Raw genomic sequence first — 23,947 nt, forward strand, 5'->3', positions numbered from 1 at the left:
CAGTCACACAGAGGACAATCTGTCGCTAGACAATGCTTCAAAGAACAGAGTCCCTTCTAATACCTGTGTAGATGCTCAGTGTGAAGACACTTTAATCAGGATACGAACGCTTTTCCTTTAACCTCAAAACTAATTTTATATATGTTGAGAGTCATGCTTGGACAAGAATGACCTTAAGAGCTTGGAAGGTGCAGCCTGCAGGACACCCACATGAAACGAAGCTACAGTGTCACAGCTGCATATGGACAAGTCCCCCCAAATGGCTCCAGGTCGAGGCTTTTGGGTGGGGGGGAGTATCAAAGGCAGTGACATTTACCAGCCAGACGGAAACTCGGCTGATCTCTGTTAGTCCAAATGTCAGGCCAGAAGCCAGAAAGATGGCATGGCTTCCCTTTGCAATATGGAGTCTTCTGCTTAAAAATCTGCTCAGCGGCACAAAATCAGCCCACTGAAGTGGCAATCTGCATAAGGTTAAAATTCCAAAGCAGAGAAATCCTTGCGCGTTTTCAGTTTTTCTATGCAGGGGTGTCAAACTCAAGGCTGCGGGCCGAATCTGGCTCACGGGATGCTTAGATCTGGCCCACGGAGCCACCCTGGAAACAAGGCTCTGCACAGCCCTCCTGAGCGCCGTTTTCGGCTGTGACGGCCTCCTGCAGCACTCTGCCAGTGAAAACGGAGCTTGGGAGGGCCGTGCGAAGCCCTCCCGAGCTCCGTTTTTGGCTGTGATAGCCTCCTGCAGCACTCTGCCAGTGAAGACAGAGCTCGGGAGGGCAGGAGGCGGCCCTCCCGAGCTCCATTTTCGTTGGCAGTACGCTGCAGGAGGTTGTCACAGCTGAAAACGGAGCCTGGGAAGGGTGCCGCCAATACGAATGACATCAAGCTGGCCACACCCATCTGGCCACACCCACCTGTCTCCTGAGGTCAAGCACAACGCTGATGTGGCCCTCAATGAAATCAAGTTTGACACCCCTGCTGTAAACCGAGGGTATCCAACCTTGGCAACCTTAAGATCTGTGGACTTCAACTCCCAGAATTCCCCAGCCAACCATGCTCGCTGGCTCATTTTGGTTATATATTGCTATGCAGTAGAAGGACCAACAAAGAATTGAAAAATTATATTTTCCTTATTTGTCTGCAAAACTCCAAGCAGAGGATTTCTTTCTCAGGATCAGCCAGTGTTCCTAGTAACCCAATAAATTGGCCAGAAGGAAAGAAACTCTATGCAGAAAGCACCACATTATATATAAGCCACTTCCACTCTGCAAGGACACAAATATTCTCATTTTAGTTGTTAAATTAGGTTTAGAAATGTGCATTCTTTTTTTTTCCCCCGTTTGTTCATTTTACAAAACCTAAACATGAATTATTTGTGAAAAATGAACCCAGCCATATTTTCGTCGCATGTACAGTCAGCCTGAGTTATTGCAATACAGCTGAATGCACAGCAGAATCACATCTTCATTGTCTGGTGCTCTAAGGTGCCCTTTGACTACGGTAAGTGAAATCTTGGTGAACAATTTATTAGCCTGGGTTAGAAATGGCCCTTTAACGGAGCTGCTTTACCGCGATGGCATTCAATGAGTTATGAGTTCTCCTTAAATCGGATGTCATAAGGTATTATGTAGCCTTTTGCAAGGCAGCCCTGGTCCTAAGAAGAAAGGTAAAAGAACCAAGCAACAAAAAACAGGTGCAATTAAAAGACTCTAAGCAGCCATTTCTGATGCTCATTTCATTCATTTCTGTGACATAATTATATGTCTTTGTTCAGGGGGGATAATCAATTAATCGGAATACAACTGGAAGGGACCTTGAAGGAATCTACCCAAACAGAAGACCCTATCCCATTTCAGACAAGTGACGGTTGCAGGAACTGGTTATGTCTAGTTTAATGAAGAGAAGGACTAGGGGAGACATGAGAGCAGTCTTCCAATATCTCAGGGGCTGCCACAAAGAAGAGGGAGTCAAGCTATTCTCCAAAGCACCTAAGGCAGGACAAGAAGCAATGGGTGGAAACTAATCAAGGAGAGAAGCAACGTAGAACTAAGGAGGAATTTCCTGACAATGAGAACAATGAATCAGTGGAACAACTTGACTCCAGAAGTTGTGAATGCTCCAACACTGGAAGTTTTTAAGAAGAGGTTGGATAACCATTTGTCTGAAGTGGTGTAGGGTTTCCTGCCTAGGCAGGAGGTTGGACTAGAAGACCTCCAAGGCCCCTTCCAACTCCTCTATTCTATTCTATTCTATTCTATTCTATTCTATTCTATTCTATTCTATTCTATTCTATTCTATTCTATTCTATTCTATTCTTTTCTATTCTATTCTATTCTATTCTATTCTATTCTATTCTATTCTATTCTATTCTGAAAAAGTTCTGATTGTTTATTTGCTTTGGGTCATTATCTCCTTTGCAGAGAAGAAAGAAGTCCAAAGACACAAGTGACACCACAAGTATCTCATCTCAGATGATACAATGACCACCAAGTGTCCGGTGGGTGTTTTCACAGCTTTTTCTCAATTGTGGGCCTTGTTTTCTATGTCAGAAAAAAAATTGCTCCTGGGGGGATTTTAAGGGGTGGAAGCGAACCCTCTGAATTGCTGTCAGGCATACAATATAAAAGCATCTTGCTGAGATCCTTTCAAACTCCCTTAAAGAGGCTGTTAGTTCGTTTCAAGCACTCTGATTGAAAGCTATATGGTACAAAAATTGATTTCTTCTCGCTGAAGGACTATTTAACATTATCTGGACTAAGTGAAACGTAAAAAAAAAAAGGCTTACTTTGTTTTTCAAAAAGGCCCTCACATCAGCAGTTCTAGCTTCAATGTTTATTTTAAAAAGATACTTGACAACGGAGTAATGAAGTATAATTTAAAAATGAACTGAAAGTTGTTTTTGTAGGCTTCAGTTATTGACTGCTATATTAAGGAATACACCAGAGAGAGGCTGCACACAAAGCAGCAGGCAAGAAAAAGAAACAACAGATGTTTCGTGGCGATGACAAACCTTTTAGCTCACTCTAGCAACAAGCAGGGAGTGGGAAGGGAAAGAGACTGCCTACCAGATTAGACAGAAGTTCTTAAAACTGCCAGACAACAGAAATAGAAACGAAAATCCTACAATATTTCTCATACCAATCAATCCAGGTGTTGTTGCAAGATGACAGGTGTGCCACCTACAGACAATTTTTTTTGTATCACTGAGAAACAAACATTGGCAAGACACAAAAAAAACCAAAAGAAAAAGCTCCAAATTATGGGAAAATGGTCAAACATTTGTTGTGCTTCTATTACAATCCGGTTGTAGGAGAAAAGCAGACAAAACTGTAGCAGGGGGGAGTTAAGTGAGTCATAAGCCTGGAGTCCTTGCATTCCCACAAATCATCTAAGTTCAACCCCTCTTGAATTCTGTTGACCTTTATCTGGCCCCAATTAATATATAGTCCTGATTCTTTGCGCCGAAAACACCTCTCAGTGTCTTAAGCCATTGTTTCTTCCTTGGTTATCTGAGACTCACTGTCTGAATATGCTTTTCATGATGTCTTTTAGACCGTTATAGATTCCAAAAGTTGAGCTTTGGGCAGCTATCTGCTATTTGATAGATCAACACAATGACATTTCGACTCCTTCTTTCACATTTGTAAGACTGAGCTGCGATGTCCTTTCATGTTGGCATTGAGACAATAGCTTTTCATCTTTCTGGAAAACGTGGGTGGAAGATTTGATGATACATTTTACAAATCCATTCAAAGTCTCCAAGAATATTTTTTTTAAAAAAATAAAAATAAAAAATATAAACAACGAAAAGAAGAAGAATGCCTGGCAACTCCCGCCTCGGCCACACAAAGGTGGGAATCGCTGCTAATTCAGAAATCGCAAGGCTTTGAAATCTCTGAGAACAGCTACTTCATTAGCCAGCATTTCAGAGATATTTGAAGGAATATATCCCCCTGAAGAAAGAGAGGAATCTGTCAATGTTGCCAAATTAGAGGCAGGGGAAATGGAATTCTAGTTTGAGGAAAGAAAAGCTCTGGGGAAAAAAAAATTAAGAATGATTTTCCCTTATTAAAATTATTTTAAACTATACAGTAAAAAAAAAAATATGCAAGTCTTGATGTATTCGGGTCTTTTCCCGTGTAAGATTTAGAGTATTTTGGCGACGTTTCGAGAGGTCCCACTCATCATCTTCTGGCTGGTGTCTTCAGCTTCGTGCTTGTGCGAGCAAAGCGTGATCGGAGATCACGGAGCAAAGCCGTCTCTATAAATACTGGTGGGGAGGTGTGGAGTGCTGGCTTTGTTGTTGTAAGCGGGTTGGTTGGCTGTGTTGTTACATCTTGATTAGTTGATGGAGTTGATGTTTGCAGATTAGTCGGCTGTTTCGTAACATCCTGTGTGGGTGAGGTCCTAGCTGTGTGCCGATTAGTGGTGGATGTGGCCCACCAAGCCACACCCACCAAGCCACACCCACCAAGCCATACCACACCCACCAAGCCACGCCCACAGAACCGGTAGTAAAAAATTTTGAAACCCACCACTGGTAGTCAACCATAGGCCAGAAAGAGAGACTTCGCTTCCATGCCTATTAAATATTTCCTTCATAAATATTCTATTCGCAGCATTGTAGGCACTTAAAAAAAGTGAAGATGTGGCCTTCACCACAGCCATTAGGGGTAAGATGCTAATGGATGTGTGTGCAAAATGCTAACAGTGAGATTTCTTTCCCTTTTTTCCAAGGAACCTCAGCTTAGTTTCTTCGCTAAGCAATTTGTAGGATTTTTTTTTTTTTTATCTCTTGGCTGCTCAGAACTCTCTTGGTTAGATGGGCAGCTATATGCATTTGTTGAATGCAGAAAATAAATATAAATTACGCTTTGTATTAGAAATCCATACACATTGTTAAAAAGTGAAAGTGCACCTCTTCATTTCGCATCTATTGGGTTTTTATTTCCTTTTCCTCTGCTCCGTCCTCATAAATTGCATTGCAGGAAGGTGATAAACGATAAATGATATTTAACCTTTATGAATCTTGATTAGCAAAACCGCATGGCAATGAACCTTTCTCATAGAATATATATATATATATAATCAAATTAACACTGACAGCTATAGATTAAAAGCCACCAGGTATTAAACTATTAAGCCTTCATTTCGGGGTTTTTTTTTTTACTTCCATAAAAACATTTTCTTTGCAAACTACCAACCCATTGCATTATCAGTGATATATCAGTTTAACATGCCTAATGGAAAGCTAAATCACCACCATGTCAAAGAGAGGCTATTTGCAAGGTCATATATCTATTCACTAATCAAAACAAGATCTTAAATACAACAGTGAGCTATAGTTTTCTGAATTTATATAGGGCTTCCAGATGCGATAAAATATTACGCTTTCAATCAATAGCATTACATTTCCTCTTCAATCTCGGATTTTATGTGAGCCGTGCAGAGTCAGCTGATTTGGCTCGATCCATGTTGGGTTATGATACCCGTCCAAAGTTTAGAGGCTGGGTACATTCACATATTATTCTAAATCCAGGTAAATTTTAACCACTGAGTGGCTGAATAAACCACAGTGACTTTGTTCATAAAGGTAAACGTTCCCCTCGCACATACATACCAGTCGTTCCCGACTCTAGGGGGCGGTGCTCATCTCCGTTTCAAAGCCGAAGAGCCAGCGCTGACCGAAGACATCTCCGTGGTCATGTGGCCGGCATGACTCAACGCCAAAGGTGCACAGAACGCTGTTCCCTTCCCACCAAAGGTGGTCCCTATTTTTCTACTGGCATTTTTTTAGGCGCTTTCGAACTGCTAGGTTGGCAGAAGCTGGGACAAGTAATGGGAGCTCACCCCCTTACCTCAAAGTAGAAAACTAACCTAAGCATAGATAGAGGTCATCGTTACGGCCCTCCACCTTAATTGCAATTATTAAACTGACCTACAAAGCAGGGGTGAAATCCAGCAAGTTCTGACAGGTTCTGGAGAACCGGTAGCAGAAATTTTGAGTAGTTCAGAGAACTGGCAAATACCACCTCTGGCTGGGCCCAGAGGGAATGGGGATTTTGCAGTATCCTTCTCCTGGAGTCAGGTGGGAATGGAGATTTTGCAGTATCCTTCCCCTGCCACGCCCACCAAGCTACACCACGCCCACCAAACCATGCCCACAGAACCAGAAGTAAAAAATTTTGGATTTCACCACTGCCACAAAGCCAAACAACATGTTATGCAAACACAGTTGCTCTTCTAAAAACCAGCAAAATATTCAGACTTGCAGGCATTAATTAAAATACTCACTCCTTTCTGTTTGTGTGAACGTTGGCCCAGCAAAATTAAGAGGTTTCTACCTATTTTGCAACGCTTTAAATACTATAGTTCTAAAATCAATCCACATAAGGGCTTCAGCGAAGGGCTGGTTTCAAATTGTCAGATATTTTTTTTTTAAAAAAAAACCCAAAACATTTGGTTGTTTTCCAAAACTGAAATTTACAAGCTTCCTAATATCTGGGTTTCTGGACATGCAGTCCCATTTTTGTTTCTATGGAAACAGGTGACAGCTTGCCCACAAATATCACCTGAAGTTTTAACATAATCAAGGTATTAAATCAGTTATTTGGGTCTGGTCTATCAGCTTTCCTACCAAAAGGAAAGAACATGAACAAATTGTGCTAAAAGCTAAGGGCGGGGGAAAAAAACATTAAATACTTGAAAAATCATTGGTTAGTCAACAAAGAAACGTAAATCGCTGTATTCCTTAAAGTCCAACGTAGACTTGAGCAGGAAACAAATATGATTCCATGCTGTTATATTGTTGTTACAGCTATTTCTCACACCTCGGGCACAATCTAGCACACATGTTATGGGATGTGCATTGTCAACCAAGAGTCCAAGTCATCCGTTGCTTATTGTAACCAGGTCAGGAGAAGGAGAAGAGGAGAAAAAACAGTTGCCCTCCAATTCAGGACACAGAGTTGCAGGCTAACCAGCATATGTCAGCAGCAGCGAACAGAGAAAAACGACAACTCCGACCTCGCAGCATACCCACAGCTTCTAAACTAAAAGTAGGGGCCCGATGATGACAAGTTAGAGAGCTTGTCGAAATGTTGCCAAAAAAAAAACCCCTTTAAAGGGTTGGTTAGGATTTTAGCCAAAGTTTTAAAAGACCTTACAAAGTGTTTTGTTAGGATTTCAGAGGATTTTGAGCTGGGATTTTAGCCAGGATTTTAAGATTTTAAGCATTTTAACTAACAGACTTTTAATGACACGGGAAAACACCCGAGATTTAAACTTTTTATATATATATATATATATATATAAAGGCTTCCCTCGCACAAGCATGAAGCCCAAGACACCAGCCTGAAGATGACGAGTGGGACCTCGTCGAAATGTCGCCAAGATACTATCAATCTTACATGGGAAAAGACCCGAATACACCAAAACTTGCATACCTCTACCCGTGAAAATCTACGAAAACAAAGAGACCAGCAAAAACGAAGTAATCACTGAGCTGAGTGAGTCACTTCTGTTCACCCTTTGCGATGAGCCAGCATAGCAAGAGGGATGATGAAAATAATTCATCATAGAATAGGATAGGATAGGATAGGATAGGATAGGATAGGATAGGATAGGATAGGATAGGATAGGATAGGATAGGATAGGATAACAGAGTTGGAAGGGACCTTGGAGGTCTTCTAGTCCAACCCCCGGCTTAGGCAGGAAACCCTACACCACTTCAGACAAATGGTTATCCAACATCTTCTTAAAAACTTCCAGTGTTGGAGCATTCACAACTTCTGCAGGCAAGTTGTTCCACTTATTAATTGTTCTCACTGTCGGGAAATTTCTCCTTAGTTCTAGTTTGCTTCTCTCCTTGATTAGTTTCCACCCATTGCTTCTTGTCCTGCCTTCAGGTGCTTTGGAGAATAGTTTGACTCCCTCTTCTTTGTGGCAGCCCCTGAGATATTGGAACACTGCTATCATGTCTCCCCTAGTCCTTCTCTTCATTTTCATGAATCATTTTCATCCCTGAGCAGTGTACGGCTCTAACACAACAAGCGATAAGAGCTGACATTAAAATACAATTCAATTAGAATTACTAACTCTGGGGGATATAAATACACCTTTAAAAGGAAAACAGTTGTTTTTTGCTTCTACAGATCTCATTTCCAAATAGACCAACCTGCACCGGGTCAAATTCACTAATGAAATCCAACTCAGTAGCTTCAAAAGGAAACCGTTATTTCTGATTTCTTCCTAGGAGCTATGAAAAGTTTGAAGTCTATTTCCAGGATGCCCTGAAAAGGCTAAAATATACAATTACGGGGTTCCCAGGGACTATCATTTGTAGCCTTGCTTTCTGTATTTTTGCTGCTTTGTGTAGTTTTTCTTGGGTTATGTTCATGTTTTAACTCACAGCAGATTGTGCATTTTAAGAGAGGATACATATATTACAATGGGAAGAGACTGATTAAAAAAAAATCTCTAAAGTATCTCTAAAAATCTCTAAAATCTCTAAAAACAAAAAAAATGTTTTTTATCTGGGAGAGCTGAAGTCCACCCATCTTGCCAAGGTTGAGAAATATTGCTATGGAATAAAAAGTTAAAGGTAAAGGTTCCCCTTGCACATACTGTATGTGCTAGTCGTTCCTGACTCTAGGGGGCAGTGCTCATCTCCATTTCAAAACCGAAGAGCCAGCTTTGTCCGAAGACGTCTCCGTGGTGATGTGGCCGGCATGACTCAACGCCAAAGGCACATGGAAAGCTGTTCCCTTCCCACCAAAAATGGTCCCTATTTTCCTACTTGTATTTTTTACCTGCTTTCAAACTGCTAGGTTGGCAGAAGCTGGGACAAGCCACGGGAGCTCACTCCGTTACGCGGCACTAGGGATTTGAACTGCTGAACTGCCGACCTTTTGATCGACAAGCTCAGTGTCTTAGCCACTGTGCCACCATGTCCCTTTTGAATATTTTGAATATTTATTCCCTTAAAAATATTTTAGATATTTTTAATATATTTATATATTTTCATATTAAAAATATTTTAAATATTTTGAACATTTATTCGCTATATTAGGCTTTATCATTTTAAAAGGGGATGAAGCTCTTTTGCTGGCAACAGTCCTACATACAACCTACATACGGGGTTGAACTGAATAAATAGCAGACAAGCACTGCAGTTTTGTTGGAAGAAATAATTTTTGAGAAAACGCAGGTTGAATAAGGAATCCAAGTTGCGTTTCTTCCAATTAAACCATGTCCCTTGCAGGAGAGGGCAATGCCGTTGGTGTATAATTCTACATCTGTGCCTTTTCTTTAAATAGATAAATAATGACATTCCAAAACTAAACTTTTCAGATTTAGAAGCTTTGTGGGGGATTTTTATTGCCTTTTTCCAAAAAGCAGTATTATTCAGTGAACGCACCAACAACTTGGCAATCTCAGAATTTATTGTTCATTAAAAATACATGCTAATTATCCCAATTTTAATTAAAGTATTATCTGGTGTACGTGAAATGCAATTATGTGCAACTAAGCTAAGCTGTTCAACAGGCTAATATTTGCAAAGGAGGGCAGCACTGGAATTGTTGCATATATGCATGACCAAGTGTTGTAAATGTTCAAGTAACAAAGCGATACGTGGAACTTTAAGCTGAGCTACAGCCGCACAAAAAACCAAAAACAGCCATTTCTAGCCCAATGTTCTGACCCAGTTCCCCAAACATGACAAACTCTCCGTAGTTAAATCAATTATTCCTTTATTAGGAGCGACAGCAGCCCCGGCAAAAAGTTTCTTTCTCACCGCAGGTTAACAAGTCCGCCCGGCGGGGAGATGAATAGCTGTCTGCCACACCTATTCATCTCCGCCTCCTGCCTTTGATCCCCAGAGTTAGGATGGGGCTTTGCTAGCAGCATTGGCTCTTCCATCCCAAGGACCGGCCCATAGATTTCCACTGCTCTCCTCTCCTCTGCCTTCTTTCTACACATCTGCGTGTCAGGCACTGGGCCCAGCTGCTCCTCCTCTTCCTCATCAGCCACCTCCAGACCTGGGGGCTGTTGACACTCCATCTGACGGCTGATGGACGGCCCAGGCTCCACCTCTGTCTGTCTCTCTCTGCCAGCTCCATTCCCTCTTCTCCCTCGGAGCTCCCAGGTTGCCTTGATGCTGATCCTGACTCCCATGCCTCCTCCTCCTCCTCTGATTCGGCTGTTGGAGGGGCCAGCGGCCAACAGGCCACAACACCCAAGAGGCATTATTCAGAAATTAATGTCCTTTTATTCCATTGTCAATACAGGTAGTCCTCAACTTACAACCACAACTGAGCCCGAAATTTATGTTTTTAAGTGAGGAAATTTGTTCAATGGGGAGTTTTACTTGCCACCGTTGTTAAGTGAATTGTTAAATTAGTTAACATGGTTGTTAAGTGAATCTGGCTTTGCAATAGGGGATCACATGATCCCGGAGACACTGCAACTGTCATAAATGTGAGTCAGTTGTCTAGCATCCGAATCACGAGACTGTGGGGATGCTTCAACGGTCATAAGTGTGAGAAATGGTCATAAGTGGCTTTGTTCAGTGCCGTTGTAACGTCCAACGGTCACTAAACGATGTGTTGTAAGTCGAGGACTACCTCTATAGCAGTGTTTCTCAACCTTGGAAGCTTGAAGATGGGTGGACTTCAACTCCCAGAATCTGGGAGTTGAAGTCCATCCATCTTCAAGCTACCAAGGTTGAGAAACACTGCTATAGAGGGACAGAACAGGCTATAATTGTGTTTTTTTAAGCACAGCCTTTCAAATATTTACCGATATTTCTTCATAAGCAAAGAGACAATACTCCACACCGCCTCACAGATATAAAAAGCCTTAACATTTCCACAGAACGATTATACAGTTCTCTGAGCTTGGAAATTCCCTTCCTCAGGTTGCCCGACAAAAGATCAACAACTTAGTTTCAGCTGAGTTATATTCACAATTTTCACTCTCTTTTTTGGGGGGCAATGTTGGTGGGTAAAATATATGAACTCAAAAATAAATGCACTCTCTCGCTACGGAGATTGTTAAACTGATTGCATTGGGATAACCAAAATAAGCAGATGAAGAATCATTATACTATTAGGAGATTTATCGCATTGCATCATTCAAAGGGCTTCATATTATCCTTCTGGATAATGATGAAATCTTATCAGTGTACTCTAGCTTAGCCATCATCTGTTGATTGAGCCATTGGCAGAAAGAAGTATGTAAGCTTAAGATAACAGTGTTTAATATTAGGCTACTTTCTCATTCTTTTTTTACATATTGTTGGCAAGTTTATTCTGCATCTAATGGAATATGTGAAACACGCTAGCTATTTTCAATACATGCATCTGGTAATTATACCCATTTATGATCAGTGATGTCCCTACCGCTAAATAATATTTTAGCAACAATAGTCAACAGCTGGCAACATTTATTTGTCTATCAAGAATGTGTCTTTGGACCAAATCACCAAGGAGGTATGCTATAAATCAAGGAAAACATTAAACCTAAAACACTAAAAGTAATTTAAAAGGCTGGATTGAAGAGATATGACAAGTCCTATTCCCAATGTGGGAAGGAAACCAGTAGCTACACATTTGTGCTTATACAATGTGAGTATTAATAGGGGGAAATTATCTCACTCAGAATCTTGCATTCATACATTTCTAAAGAGGATTCTGCTTTCTAGCCCAAGTGCATTTTTCTAGTTCCAAGCAATATTGGGTATATAAATTTATATAAAATAACAACTCTATGAATATGTACATGCACAAGCTTTGTACATATTTATTTTTAATCAATGTTTTACAAGCCCATGAAAGATGCATAACCGGAGCCAAAAAAAAAATAAATTATAAAGTCATTCAAGCAAAAGTGATCAATAATTAAAGCAAAAAATGTGCAATTAAACATGAAGAGAAATGAAAATAGTACTATTAGGACTCCTAGAGAGAGATAAAAATAATAAAATGTGCTGACTGAAAGCAAATTCTTAAAAAATACTATCAAATACCACACCAAGAGAAAAGAGAAACACTTGACTTTATTCCGTGCCCAAAAGGAAATGCAATGGCTGCAAAAAAAAGTGGGGGAGGGGAGTTTTCCTTTTTGTAAAAAAAATAAAAAAATAGGGGCAAGATGTTTCCCTAGATACTGAGGGCTATAAATTACTTTTAGTAAGATGAAAAACTGCTTACTTAGTGAATTGCCCTTAACATACAAATCAAGAGGAGATATAGTGCTAAATAAAATAAAAACATCCCAGAACAACTCAAAGAGCTTAACACGATAATACATAAGGAAGAGATTAGAACGAGACACAAATTGAATTAGCGCATTCCTGGCATAGAAAATGCTACAGCAGGAGTGTCCAACCTTGGCAACTTGTGGACTTCAACTCCCAGAATTGACAGATGGCTGGCTGGGGAATTCTGGGAGTTGATCAGAATTCAGCCAGTTCAGACCAGTTCGGGCGAACCGGTAGCGCCGATGATCAGTTAACTCCGTCCTTCCGCCCCCGCTCTATCCTGTCCTTTATTTCCTGCTTTGTAGCAGTGGTGGGATGCCCCTGGTTCGGAGCAGTTTGCAAGAACCGGTAGTAAAACCAGCGGGAAGCTCCGCCCACTGACCTGGACGTCATCATAAGTGATGACTGCACACGCGTGCTCCCAATGCAAACCGGTAGTAAAGGTAAGTAGAACCCACCCCTGCTTTGTATCTCATCTCAATCACGCGGCACAGCTGATTTTCCCCCCTCGCTGTTCTACTTACCGTTGCTGACTTAGAAGGTAAGCAGATGAGCTTCTAAATGCTCCATTTTCAGCGCTGCGTGCAAGCGCCTTAAGTACATGCGTGCGCACTCACTGAACCAGTTGTTAAACTGGCAACATTCCACCACTGGAGTTGACGTCCACAAGGCTTAAAAAGACCAAGGTTAGAGACCCGTGTGCTAAAGCATCCAGTCGCAACTGAGCAGTGATGGTATCACCAAGCGCTAAATGGGTAAAAGCAATGCAAAACATTTAAAGGAGGGGACAGAGTCCTTATTCGTCTATTCTACAAGAATCAGGAAACATCAATACCTTTTGGTATTGAGAAGGTTCGTTTGAGCATCGTTTGGAGAGCACCGCTTCAGCCCACACCAAAGGCGCCTGTGAGGACAGCTCTCCAAGCGCAGCAGGCTATCCTCAAAAGGTCCAAGAATCTAGGCAACAAACTTAGATAAATGAATGAAGGCAAAGATACGTGTCCCGGGATAATGATGCAAAATCGAATTTGGGTCGGTCACCGGGACCAGAGGCTTACTCGTCCAAGCTTTTGGACTCATGCTGGAGCCCATCTTCAGGGAATTTCTCTCTACTGGAATAGGTGCTGTGGGCTGTTCTGTGAGTCGTGTTTATGCGGTGCCTTCCTATTGGCTGATTGGTGTGTTGATGGCTGGCGATTGGCTGTCGTTTCCTTGTGCTGTCAAGCCCTCAGCTCCTAAGTATTTGATAGGCTGGTGATAAATCCTCACCCTTGCTGACTGATGAGGGGCCCGTTTTCCAGGCTTCAATCACTTCTCTGGCTGTTTTTGTCCCTGCTCGCCCAACAATCTTAGTAGCTGCAGAATTGAATGTGTGTCTTTGTTCATTGCAACCTGAGGCTACCAATGAGTTCAGGTTTCCTCATTCGCTCACTTGTGTTCTTGCAATCTGGTGGTTAGCTTCCTCCCCATTTCTCCTACATAGTCACAATCCATGCAGGGATTAGAGAAATTATTTTGCCAGAGCACTCTCTGGATGGCACCGTTAATTGCCCAATATTTCAATGCAGAAGGCAACAAAATGAGTTTCATAGCTTGGTTGGCAACCAGTTCTTTGCTTGGCCTTCATCAAGCAGTGTCAAAATAGCCGCGACTGTATCCAATCAAAGGAAAATCCAATCTTTCTCCAATCCAGGGTTTCCCAACCTCGGCAACTTTAAGACGTGCCGATTTCAACTCCCAGAATTCCCCAGCCAACCATGTCTTCTTATTCAGGTGGGAAAATAATTAAAAATACTGTTTAAAGTGCAAATCCATAAACACAGTTTGCTTTAAAATTTCAAGCTACAATGCTTGGAGGGTATTGGCGAATTAAACGTGTTTCTTACTATTAGAAAAATGTTTACATGTTTATACTTTCTGATAGAGTTGCGTTCCACCTTTTCTGTTTTTGCAGAAATAGAAATCGCTGGCAACAGTGCCCTGAATTCTACCGCCTTTCAGTCTTTTGATCTGAAAAGGCTAGTCCACGCCTCTTGCCAGAAATATTGCTCCTGTTCAAAAGGGATCGAAATGGCGATGCGTAATTCAGCTTTCTTTAAGCAATCAGCCGCAAAAATACTTTGCATTCAAGGAGGCAAAACACAATAGTTCTATTTTCTTTTCTTTTCTTTTCTTTTTTTCTTTTTTGCTCTAGCGTCATCGGTATGCTTTGTAGAGAAGCAAAAAAGAGAGATCTCCTGCCAGGAGGCATTTACATGGCTTAGCTGGGACAGATTAAGAGATCTATCATTTGTGAACCGCTTATGGCTGAGATCCCAGGCATGCTTGGAATTCAACAGTAAATATTTCCAAGTTGATAGACTAGATTTCGGCGAAAATTGCTTTCGGTTTAGAGCAGGGGTGTCCAATCTTGGCAACTTGAACACCTGTGGACTTCAACTCCCAGAATTCCCCAGCCAGCCATGTTGGCTGGGGAATTCTGGGAGTTGAAGTCCACAGGTCTATGTTGGCTGGCTGGAGAATTCTGGTTGTTGAAGTCCACAGGTCTTCAAGTTGCCAAGATTGGACACCCCTGGTCTAGAGAATTTCCAGAAATCCTGCCCTGGGACCATAAAACCCCAAGTTATAGTACAGTTATCATTTGCTAAACCTTGAGAGTTTTGGATTATGGACAATCCACATTATACATAAAACCCTTTGTTGTTAACTAAGAATTCAACCAATTACGGCAAAACATAAATGACTATGGAGATTCTCAGCCATCCAGATCATGGTTGTCCCAAAGGTGCTTTTTCAAGAGGCAACTGGACTTTCTGGTTTTTCTTTGAAGACATTTCGCTTCTCATCCAAGAAGCTTCTTCAGCTCCTCTTCTGTTGATCCTCCTTGCTGCTTGATAGCCCCATGAAGTTGTTGTGCAATAACACCCTGAGGTTAACCTCTGCAGTGACGTGACACGGATGGCGGTCTGCTTCAGCAAATATGAGTTAATTGTGCAGTTTTTGTCCTCTCTTCAGTTAGGAAATACTTCGAAGACTAGAGACCAGTGGGGAAATGTAAAATTTGTTACTACCAGTTCTGTGGACTTGGCTTGGTGGGGGCAGGGGTGGGGGGTATTGTGACTGGGTGGGCATGGCCAACTTTTTTTTCTTTTACTTTTTTAAAGCATTTTTTTTACAACCTATTCGGGTGAAAGATGTTAGGAAATGAGTATTATCTACCTTGTTGGGTTGGCAATATATAAACCATCAATATAGCTTTAAGACTGCTGTATTGCATCATACTGTGTCCTGATTGGTTAGCTTTGTAGCCAATCTCCTTAAGAGGGAGCTAGGAACATGGTTTGTTTCTCTTTGCTGTTCTTGCTCTCTGATATCTCTGTATGCTACTGTTAGCATATCCAGAAGAACTGTTTATTGTGAATAACTACGACGACTGGTAAGTGTATCTGTGTGTTGACTGTGTTTATTCGTACCTACTCTCAAACACTTTCATGTACACACCCTTGCTATTCAAGGGTTACTCTGCAAATTCCTTAACAAAAGGGTTGTAAAAAAAATGCTTTTAAAAGAAAAAAAAGGCTCTGACAATCACAGCTGTGGCCCGTGATCATCAGAGCCTTTTTTTACCTTTTAAAAGTGGGAAGTAACGACAGTCGGGCAGGTGGGCAGAGTCTTATCCCGCCATCACTACCGGTTCTCCAAACCACCTGCCACAATTGCTACCGGATCACCCGATCCAGTCCAAACCGGGAGCATTTCACCACTGCTAGAGACTTATTTGAGCGGAAGAAGCTTCTTGGATGAGAAGCGAGACGTCTTCCAAGGAAAACCAGAAAGTCCAGTTGCCCCATGAAAAAAAAAATCACCTTTGGGACTCCGTAACATAACTGGCAGCCAAGCTGGCTCAGGAATTCTGGGAGTTGAAGTCCACAGGTTGTAAAAGGGCCACAGTTGCCTACTCCTGCCTTTGTGTGTGAGGTGCTTGTCCACAGTGGGACCAGCAACGGTGTCAGGTTAAAAAAAAAAACCCTTGCTCCTAGCTATTGGTAGGGCATCCACCTTTGCCGTCGAAGATCAATTTTTCATTAGTGGCCCGAGATACTTTGCAACCTTCCTTGAATTCGTGGCGGGAGCTATATAAATCATTCTGATATTCCTGCCCGCCGACACTCACCAGAGCAAAACCCCAGGGTCTCCGCTAATTGCTTACTAAATTACGTAAGGGAGCCCGTTGAAAGAAAGGCCGGGGTTTGAGTTAAAACCAGATTGGCACTTTGGACGGGTTGCTGATGAGAACACCTAGCGACAATGCTTAGGTAGTCAGAGAGCAGCCGCTGCCTGGGAATGGCTGAACTGCTAATTAGACTGAAGAAAATAAAACTGTCACTGCAGGGTAAAAGCAGCTAAAAGAAAACAAACACTAATTGCCGTTTCATTGTTAAATAAAGTACTGTAAAGCAGACTGGAAGGTGGGAGCAGGAGGGTAAATAACCATCTGCGGATCTGCTTAGGGTTTGTTCTAAATAAGCGAAGCCAGAATAATCATCCCTAGTGAGGAAAACAGATCAATACTGCAAAGGCAGGCGTAAGTATCGTCTTGAAATAGTTAATATACGTCTTGATAGGCTTGCTTAAAACAGGCATTTATCTTGTTCCCTAGCTTGCGTGGTTATCAATAGCCTTGTGCCATGATGGCGAACCTATGGCACGCGTGCCACAGGTGGCACACGTAGCCATATTAGTGGGCATGCCAGCTCAGTTCTGGCGTGCATGCATGCACCGGCCAGCTGATTTTCAGGCCTTCTGGGCCCACAAGAAGTAGGGAGACAGGCTGTTTCCTGCCTCTGGAGGGCCTGGGGTGGGGTGGGGAAGGCCCGTTTTTCTTTCTCACCTGGCTCCAGATCCTCTCTATGCATCTGGGGAGGGTGAAAACAGCCCTCCCCACTCCCTCAGAGGCCCTCTGGAGGCCTGAAACAGCCCATTTCCCAACTCCTAGAGAGGCTCTGGAGGCTGGGGACAGCAAAAAAGTCACTTCCTGTCCCACTGGGAGTTGGGAAATGGGCCATTTCAGGCCTCCGGAGGGCCTCCGAGGGAGTGGGGAAGGCTGTTTTTGCCCTCCCCAGATGCATGGAAAGCATCTGGAGCCAGGTGAGAAAGAAAAACAGACCTACCTGGCCATCGCAGGCCAGGAGCGGGGGGGAGGGATGGTTGCACGTGCATGCACAGGGCGGGGCACATAGAATTATGGGTGTGGGCACGTACACGCGCACGAACCTCCCCCACCCCCGTCCTGGCACACGATGGCAAAAAGGTTAGCCATCACTGGCCTTGTGCTTCAAATACAAGTTGCATTATGAAATGAAATGTGCGTTTGGTCACATCTGAAACAATAATTGGATGGTTACTTACATTCTGCTGCTCGGTATAATCTTGTGCCCATCTCTGAACCACGTCACTTGCGGTCTGGGGTAACTGGGGATGTGGGGGACGTTTAGGACAGCAGCTTGTCCTTCAGGGACGGTTTTCCACTGGTTCTCATCCCGGAAACTTCCCATGTCTGCAAAGAAAAGTTTGGACTAAGAACTCCAGAAGTTTCTTCTCCCATGCCATGCCATATCATACCACACCATTGTTTTCAGGGTCATCATGAATATGATAAACATTAAGCTTTATAACAGTCGATGGCACGGCTGTCATTAAGCAGCAAGCCATAACAGACTTTGTGTTACCGCTGAGGAGGGCCGCTTTGTGAGTGTGTGCTGAGGCATGAGACAAAGCCCAGTGACTCTACGACACCTGAGAAATCTGTCGGCACTGCTGCTTGTTTGCATTTCACGGGACGGGCAATTGATTGACACAGATTCACAGAAGGCAAACGTCTGTCATGTAACGTTACAATGCAGACAAGTAGTCTGAAGGCGCATGAACATCTAATAGCTCGAGATGACAACTTTACAAAAGTCCTTCTACTTGGAACCTGGGCTGGCGAAAATCTTCTTTACCCGAAAAAAGAGCTGAACTCAAACCAAGTACAATTCCGAAGAAAAGAGAAGCAGGGCCACCAACTATATGAAATAAAGGGAGCAGCCTAACGTGGATTAAAAAATACCAAAGCAGACATAAAGTAAAGGGTTATGGTTAATAGGAGAGCTTCTGATCAGGATATTTAAGTGCAAAAATGGATCTCGATGAGCAAAATATGTGGGATGTATCTAGAGAGGCGGCGTGTTCACTAGAAGGAGGCAGAATTCAGAGAGGGGGGAAAAGGCCAGTTACATACAGACACAGTTAAATAAGCCACACAAATCTTTGATACGATGCCAGGAGCACTCAGAGAATGAACTGTGCCCCGAACAATTGGCAGAAGAGCTTTTTTTCAATATTATGTGTCATACTATCCCTGCTGTGAACTCGTATTTCATAAGTCCTCGTGACCAACTTCTGCAAGTTTCCAAATATTTCCCAAAACAAACAGATATAGGACAACAGATCAAATAACAAAATATTTTTTCAATTTGGAATAACTGGGCAAGAGAGTTTTTGGCTACAGACACCACTCAACTAACTGCCTTCCAACAGATGAGCCTGGAATTAAGCAGGTACCCACCGAAGAAGAGAAAATGGCAGAATTAAGATTTGGGGTATGGGTTGTATCTCCCATTTCATGCTGGGGAAAAAAACATAGATCGGGGTCCCCAAACTTGGCAACTTTAAGACTTGTGGACTTCAACTCCCAGAAGTCCACAAGTCTTAAAGCTGCCAAGTTTGAAGACCTCTGCCATAGATGCTAGGCCTGTTTTATTCTGAAGAAATTTACTCGTGTGGAAATGTTGTGTCCGAAGTTCAAAGAGGTTTCAGGGCCATGATTGATGAGCTGCATGAAGGAAAGGAAAGTGATAGACTCTTTAAAAAAAAAAAATACTGCCCAGTATTCCAATTTCAAAATGAGTCATTATTTCAACTGGGGTTTTTATTGGCAGTGTGATTTTTCTTCTGGATCTAAAATGGCCCATATATATATTTTTTTTGTTTTCCATTGTAATAAGATTACCTACTTAAACAGAAGTATTGAACCGTGCAAGTACTTCTAATTAACCTTGTTGTTGCACGATCAGTTTAGCCTTCAGAATTCAGACACCTTCTAATTAAGAATTGCCAACCAAGTCCTGTGGACCTCTTTTGCGTTAATTTGCAACTCAGCTAATTATTTTTTTTCAAGCGTAAGAAATTTTGCCTTACGAGGAAAGTTATCCCAGGCTTCAAGTTTCTAATGCCTTCCTAGTTTTATTATGATTTTAAAGAATCGTTCCGTATGTATAATTTATTGTACGACGTAAGCTTTATATAACAATTGATTGTAAAACAATTACTTTGGGGTTGTATCATCTAATTTAGGAAAATGGTCTCTTCATTTTTTTGTTTATGAAACATAAAATCCCTGCTATAAAAGAGGCATTCCAATTAATATCATACTATGCTGAGTGTAGCATTGCCACTAAAAATATACCAGCTGGGTTCTTGCCCTCCCAAATGTAGACCAGAGAATAATTAAACTAGCACTGAATCAAGGGAAAATGGCAGAGGCAAAAGGCTCAAGCCCCTTCAACCATTCGAATACCAACAATGAAACCACACTGAACCTCTGACGATGGTTGCAACTTTAAGGCTGCTGCTAATTTCCTCAATAAGTAGATTGGACTATGGAATCTTTGGTGCTGACGGTTGGTTGTTGTGTTGTAGACATTTCATTACCCAACTAGGGAGCATCATCAGTGCTAAAATCAGTGCAAACCCCATGCCCATCTAGCACTGATGATGTTACCTACTTGGGTAATGAAACGTCTGCAACACAGCAACCAAGTTTAGAAAGCACTGAGGATGCCACATTGCTGTTCCTGGCTTCGGACTGGCTAGCAATCCTCAAATGTCTTTGTTTTTTGTTTTCCCAGGATCTTCTCCATCCCAAATACCTCGCAATAAAGTTATTAATGTTATAGGATTACGAACACAAGTGAAGCCATTCCTCTTCAGAGATGTCCTATTTCCAAACTGGCATATTCATTACCTAAAGGTTCCCCTCGCACATATGTGCTAGTCATTCCCGACTCTAGGGGGCGGTGCTCATCTCCGTTTCAAAGCAGAAGAGCCAGACGCTGAAGACGTCTCCGTGGTCATGTGGCCGGCATGACTCAATGCCAAAGGCGCACGGAACGCTCTTCCCTTCCCACCAAAGGTGGTCCCTATTTTTCTACTTGCATTTTTTACATGCTTTCGAACTGCTAGGTTGGCAGAAGCTGGGACAAGTAACGGGAGCTCACCCCATTAGGCGGCACCAGGGATTCGAACTGCTGAACTGCCGACCTTTTCATCAACAAGCTCAGCATCTTAGCTGCTGAGCCACTGCGTCCCTACTTCATTACTTACGTAAGGGTTATTCTTAAAATGCATTTGCTGCCATAATTCAACAATTAACACCGACTTTATAATTAGCAAGTCTCCTGGTTTGTTTTGTTTTTTACAATTCTTAACAGCGCATATGAAGACGGTTAGATCTTGGTGGCGATTCGTCTTGAAGATTAAAAGAAGGAGAATTTCCTTTGATCCGATTACGAAAAAACCTATTCATAGCGGCTAATGCTGCAAACCAGCATTTGACTGAGATGAAAGGTGAAAGAAACCATGAAACAATGGAAGGAAGGCCTATACAATAATTTGGATTTATATGATCTATTCTAGACCTTTTCAGAGAGCCGAGAACCTCTCGAGCAACGTTTTGGCACCCACACCTACCTGAATAATTTAAAAACAAACATGTCACATTCTCACCCGCTTTTTAACAAGCCGCCTCTTGTTGCCGTTTTTGCAAAGCAAACATTAAATAGCAGTTAGCCGGAAGAGTTAATGGCCGCATGGCCAATTTGCACAGCATTACGCTATTATTCTGGATGCTAATATTAAACAGGAGGAAAAATAAATTCAGCACATTTTCCCCTCATGATACCTCTCTTCTCTGTTTTAATCACTTCCTTGTAAATGGTCATGTCTAATAAAGAATTCTGTTCACCCACTTCATCTTCCTGCCATTTATCAAATGACAGCCACCGTTGCTGACCTTCCAGTTAAGTGCTCGGAGGAACAATAATTAAAGTCTCAGGCAAAGACGTGTCATGTATAAACAAATAGTGAAACTTCATCCCGTTTGGGGAGATTTCAATTTGGCCTCTCCGTTTAATAGCTCGGTGAAATGGAAGAACTACTCGGAGCTTCCGGTAATCAAAGGTGATGAGTAAAACAGATTAGAAGGTGGACATGACACACTTGGAACTTAGGTTTCCACGGTTTTCCCAGCGTGGGAAAAACGCCGTTCTTTCGCAATCCACAAAAGCAGACGCCCTCCAAACTTTTTAGGGCCCGGGTTGTTGAGAAGATTCACAATGTGACTGTCTGTGTGTGTGTTTTTTTTTTTAATGTAGCCTCCTTTAAAAGTGAACACGATGAGTTGCACGCTGCATTGAGCAATTCAGGAAAGAGAGATTTAACTGTTATAATTAATGGCTGTTCATCAGCTTCTTCTGTAATAAGGTGACATGAGAGTGAGAGAATTGCTTTAAGTGAGGAAGGCAGCAAAAATCAGATAAATATAATCAGATAAAGACAATCAATCTTTCAGATGGTAGAAGCTATCAATCTTGACCTTTGGCTGCCTTTAGAAATAAGTTCTAACTTTTGGCACGCGATGGCCCAGTGGGCCCAGTAGGCCTGTTTTCTGCCCTCCTCAGGCTCCAGAGTCTTTCTTGGAGCCTGGGGAGGGTGAAAACAGCCTTCCCCACCCCCCGGAGGCCCTCCGGAGGCCGGAAACGGCCCGCTTCCCAACTTCCGGTGGGCCCAGAAAGCCAAAAAATTAGCTGGCTGGTGCGCATATGCATGCTGGAGCTCAGCTAGGGCCCACAGATATGGCTCCACATGCAACCTGTGGTACATGTGGCCATAGGTTCACCATCATAGTATAGGGTTTCCTGCCTGAGCAGGGGGTTGGACTAGAAGACCTCCAAGGTCCCTTCCAACTCTGTTATTCTATTCTATTCTATTCTATTCTATTCTATTCTATTCTATTCTATTCTATTCTATTCTATTCTATTCTATTCTATTCCATTCCATTCTATTCTATTCTATTCTACTCTGTTCTGTTCTGTTCTGTTCTGTTCTGTTCTACTCTACTCTACTCTACTCTACTCTACTCTACTCTACTCTACTCCACTCCACTCCTGTTCTGTTCTGTTCTGTTCTGTTCTGTTCTATTCTGTTCTATTCTATTCTATTCTTTAGATCTCCAATACAAGGTAAGGATCTCTCTAACATATTTACCTACTCATTTTTTTAAAAGATAAGTTAGGACTTCTTTCTAAAGGCAGTCAAAGGTCAAAATTGATAGCTTCTACCATCTGAATTTTGGCCGTGCCAGTTCTCTAGACTTGGACTTAAGAATTTGGCCTGGGAGAGCATTCAAAGAAACGAAACGTTTTCAGAGATGTTGCATGACAAATGTAAAGCTCGCCTCTCATTTTTAAGCATACTCTGTATGAATGCCTGACAGCATGCTCCCCCCTTCGTTCTAATGGCGCCTCATTGGTAAACCGGAGGTGGAACAATTGTCTGCATTATTTATTGTATAACTTTGGCCAGGTAAAGCTATTCTTTCTGTGATTAAAATATATATATATGCTGCAGAATCTGGAGAGGCCTAGCCTTCATCTTGGCAAAGAACGTAAAATGGGCAGAACCCAACAGGCTAAACAAGGCAATGCTTTTGTATCCTGCATAACTGGGCTGTGTTTAGAAAGTGAGGGAGAAATGTCATTCAGACGTACATGCCACCTGAACCTCCGATTTTCTTTGCAAGAGAGCCCCCATTCTGTTCCTCACAACGCACTGATAAAAACCTCCATCCGATTTTTTCAAGGAAGGAATGACGTATCTGCAAGACAAAGGAGGGAAACCTTCGTTAAAAGATACTCTTGGTTTTAAGGTTGCTTTCTCGGAAACTGTTTAAAGCTAATGGGGAAGAATAGCTCAGCTGTACAAAACTTTCCACGATTCGAATGCAGAGAATTGCATTCCCACCCCATGGCAACGGTCATAAGTATGAGCCAGTTGCCAAGCGTCCGAATTTTGATCAGGTGACCGCAGGGGTGCTGCAACCATCGTAAGTGTGAAAAACGGTCATAAATAAGTTTTTTCAGTGCCATTGAAACTCTGAACGGTCGCTAAATGAAGTCGAGGACTGCCTGCAATCCACAACAACAGGCCTATTTCTGTGTCACCAATTCCCATCGAGATGCTACGGAGGATAATATTTTGGATTACCGTGTTTCCCCAAAAATAAGACCGAGTCTTATATTAATTTTTCCTCCAAAAGACTCATTAGGGTTAGGTCTTATTTTGGGGAAAATACAGTACTAAATGCATCCATCTGGCTGACAATCTGAACTGGGGCTTATTCTGGGGGGTAGGGCTTATATTACGAGCATCCTGAAAGATCACACTAGGGCTTATTTTCCGGCTGGGTCTTACTTTCGGGGAAACAGGGTATGGTTGGAAAACTCAGCCTAAATTCCACACGCAGCCATGAAGCTGACTGGGTGACATTGGGAGAGGCATTTACTCTCAGATCCATCATATCCTACAAAGTTG

The 23,947-nt window shown here is 42.3% G+C and overlaps 1 protein-coding gene across 2 annotated transcripts in view; it reads right to left on the reverse strand.

Annotated features, from left to right (window-relative positions):
• Positions 1 to 23,947, reverse strand: part of SDK1 (sidekick cell adhesion molecule 1) — a 426,731-nt gene that overhangs the window by 319,491 nt on the left and 83,293 nt on the right. For both annotated transcript variants that reach the window (XM_070955387.1, XM_070955388.1), the window contains 2 exons: positions 23,125 to 23,231; positions 17,666 to 17,813 (listed from right to left, as the gene is read on the reverse strand). In XM_070955387.1, coding sequence (XP_070811488.1) covers positions 17,666 to 17,813; positions 23,125 to 23,231 — 255 coding nt within the window. The remainder of the gene's footprint in view (positions 1 to 17,665; positions 17,814 to 23,124; positions 23,232 to 23,947) is intronic.

This window comes from Pituophis catenifer, unplaced genomic scaffold (assembly GCF_029215685.1).
Source record: "Pituophis catenifer annectens isolate HBS135680 unplaced genomic scaffold, rPitCat1.0.hap2 SCAF_16, whole genome shotgun sequence".
NCBI lineage: Eukaryota > Metazoa > Chordata > Lepidosauria > Squamata > Colubridae > Pituophis > Pituophis catenifer.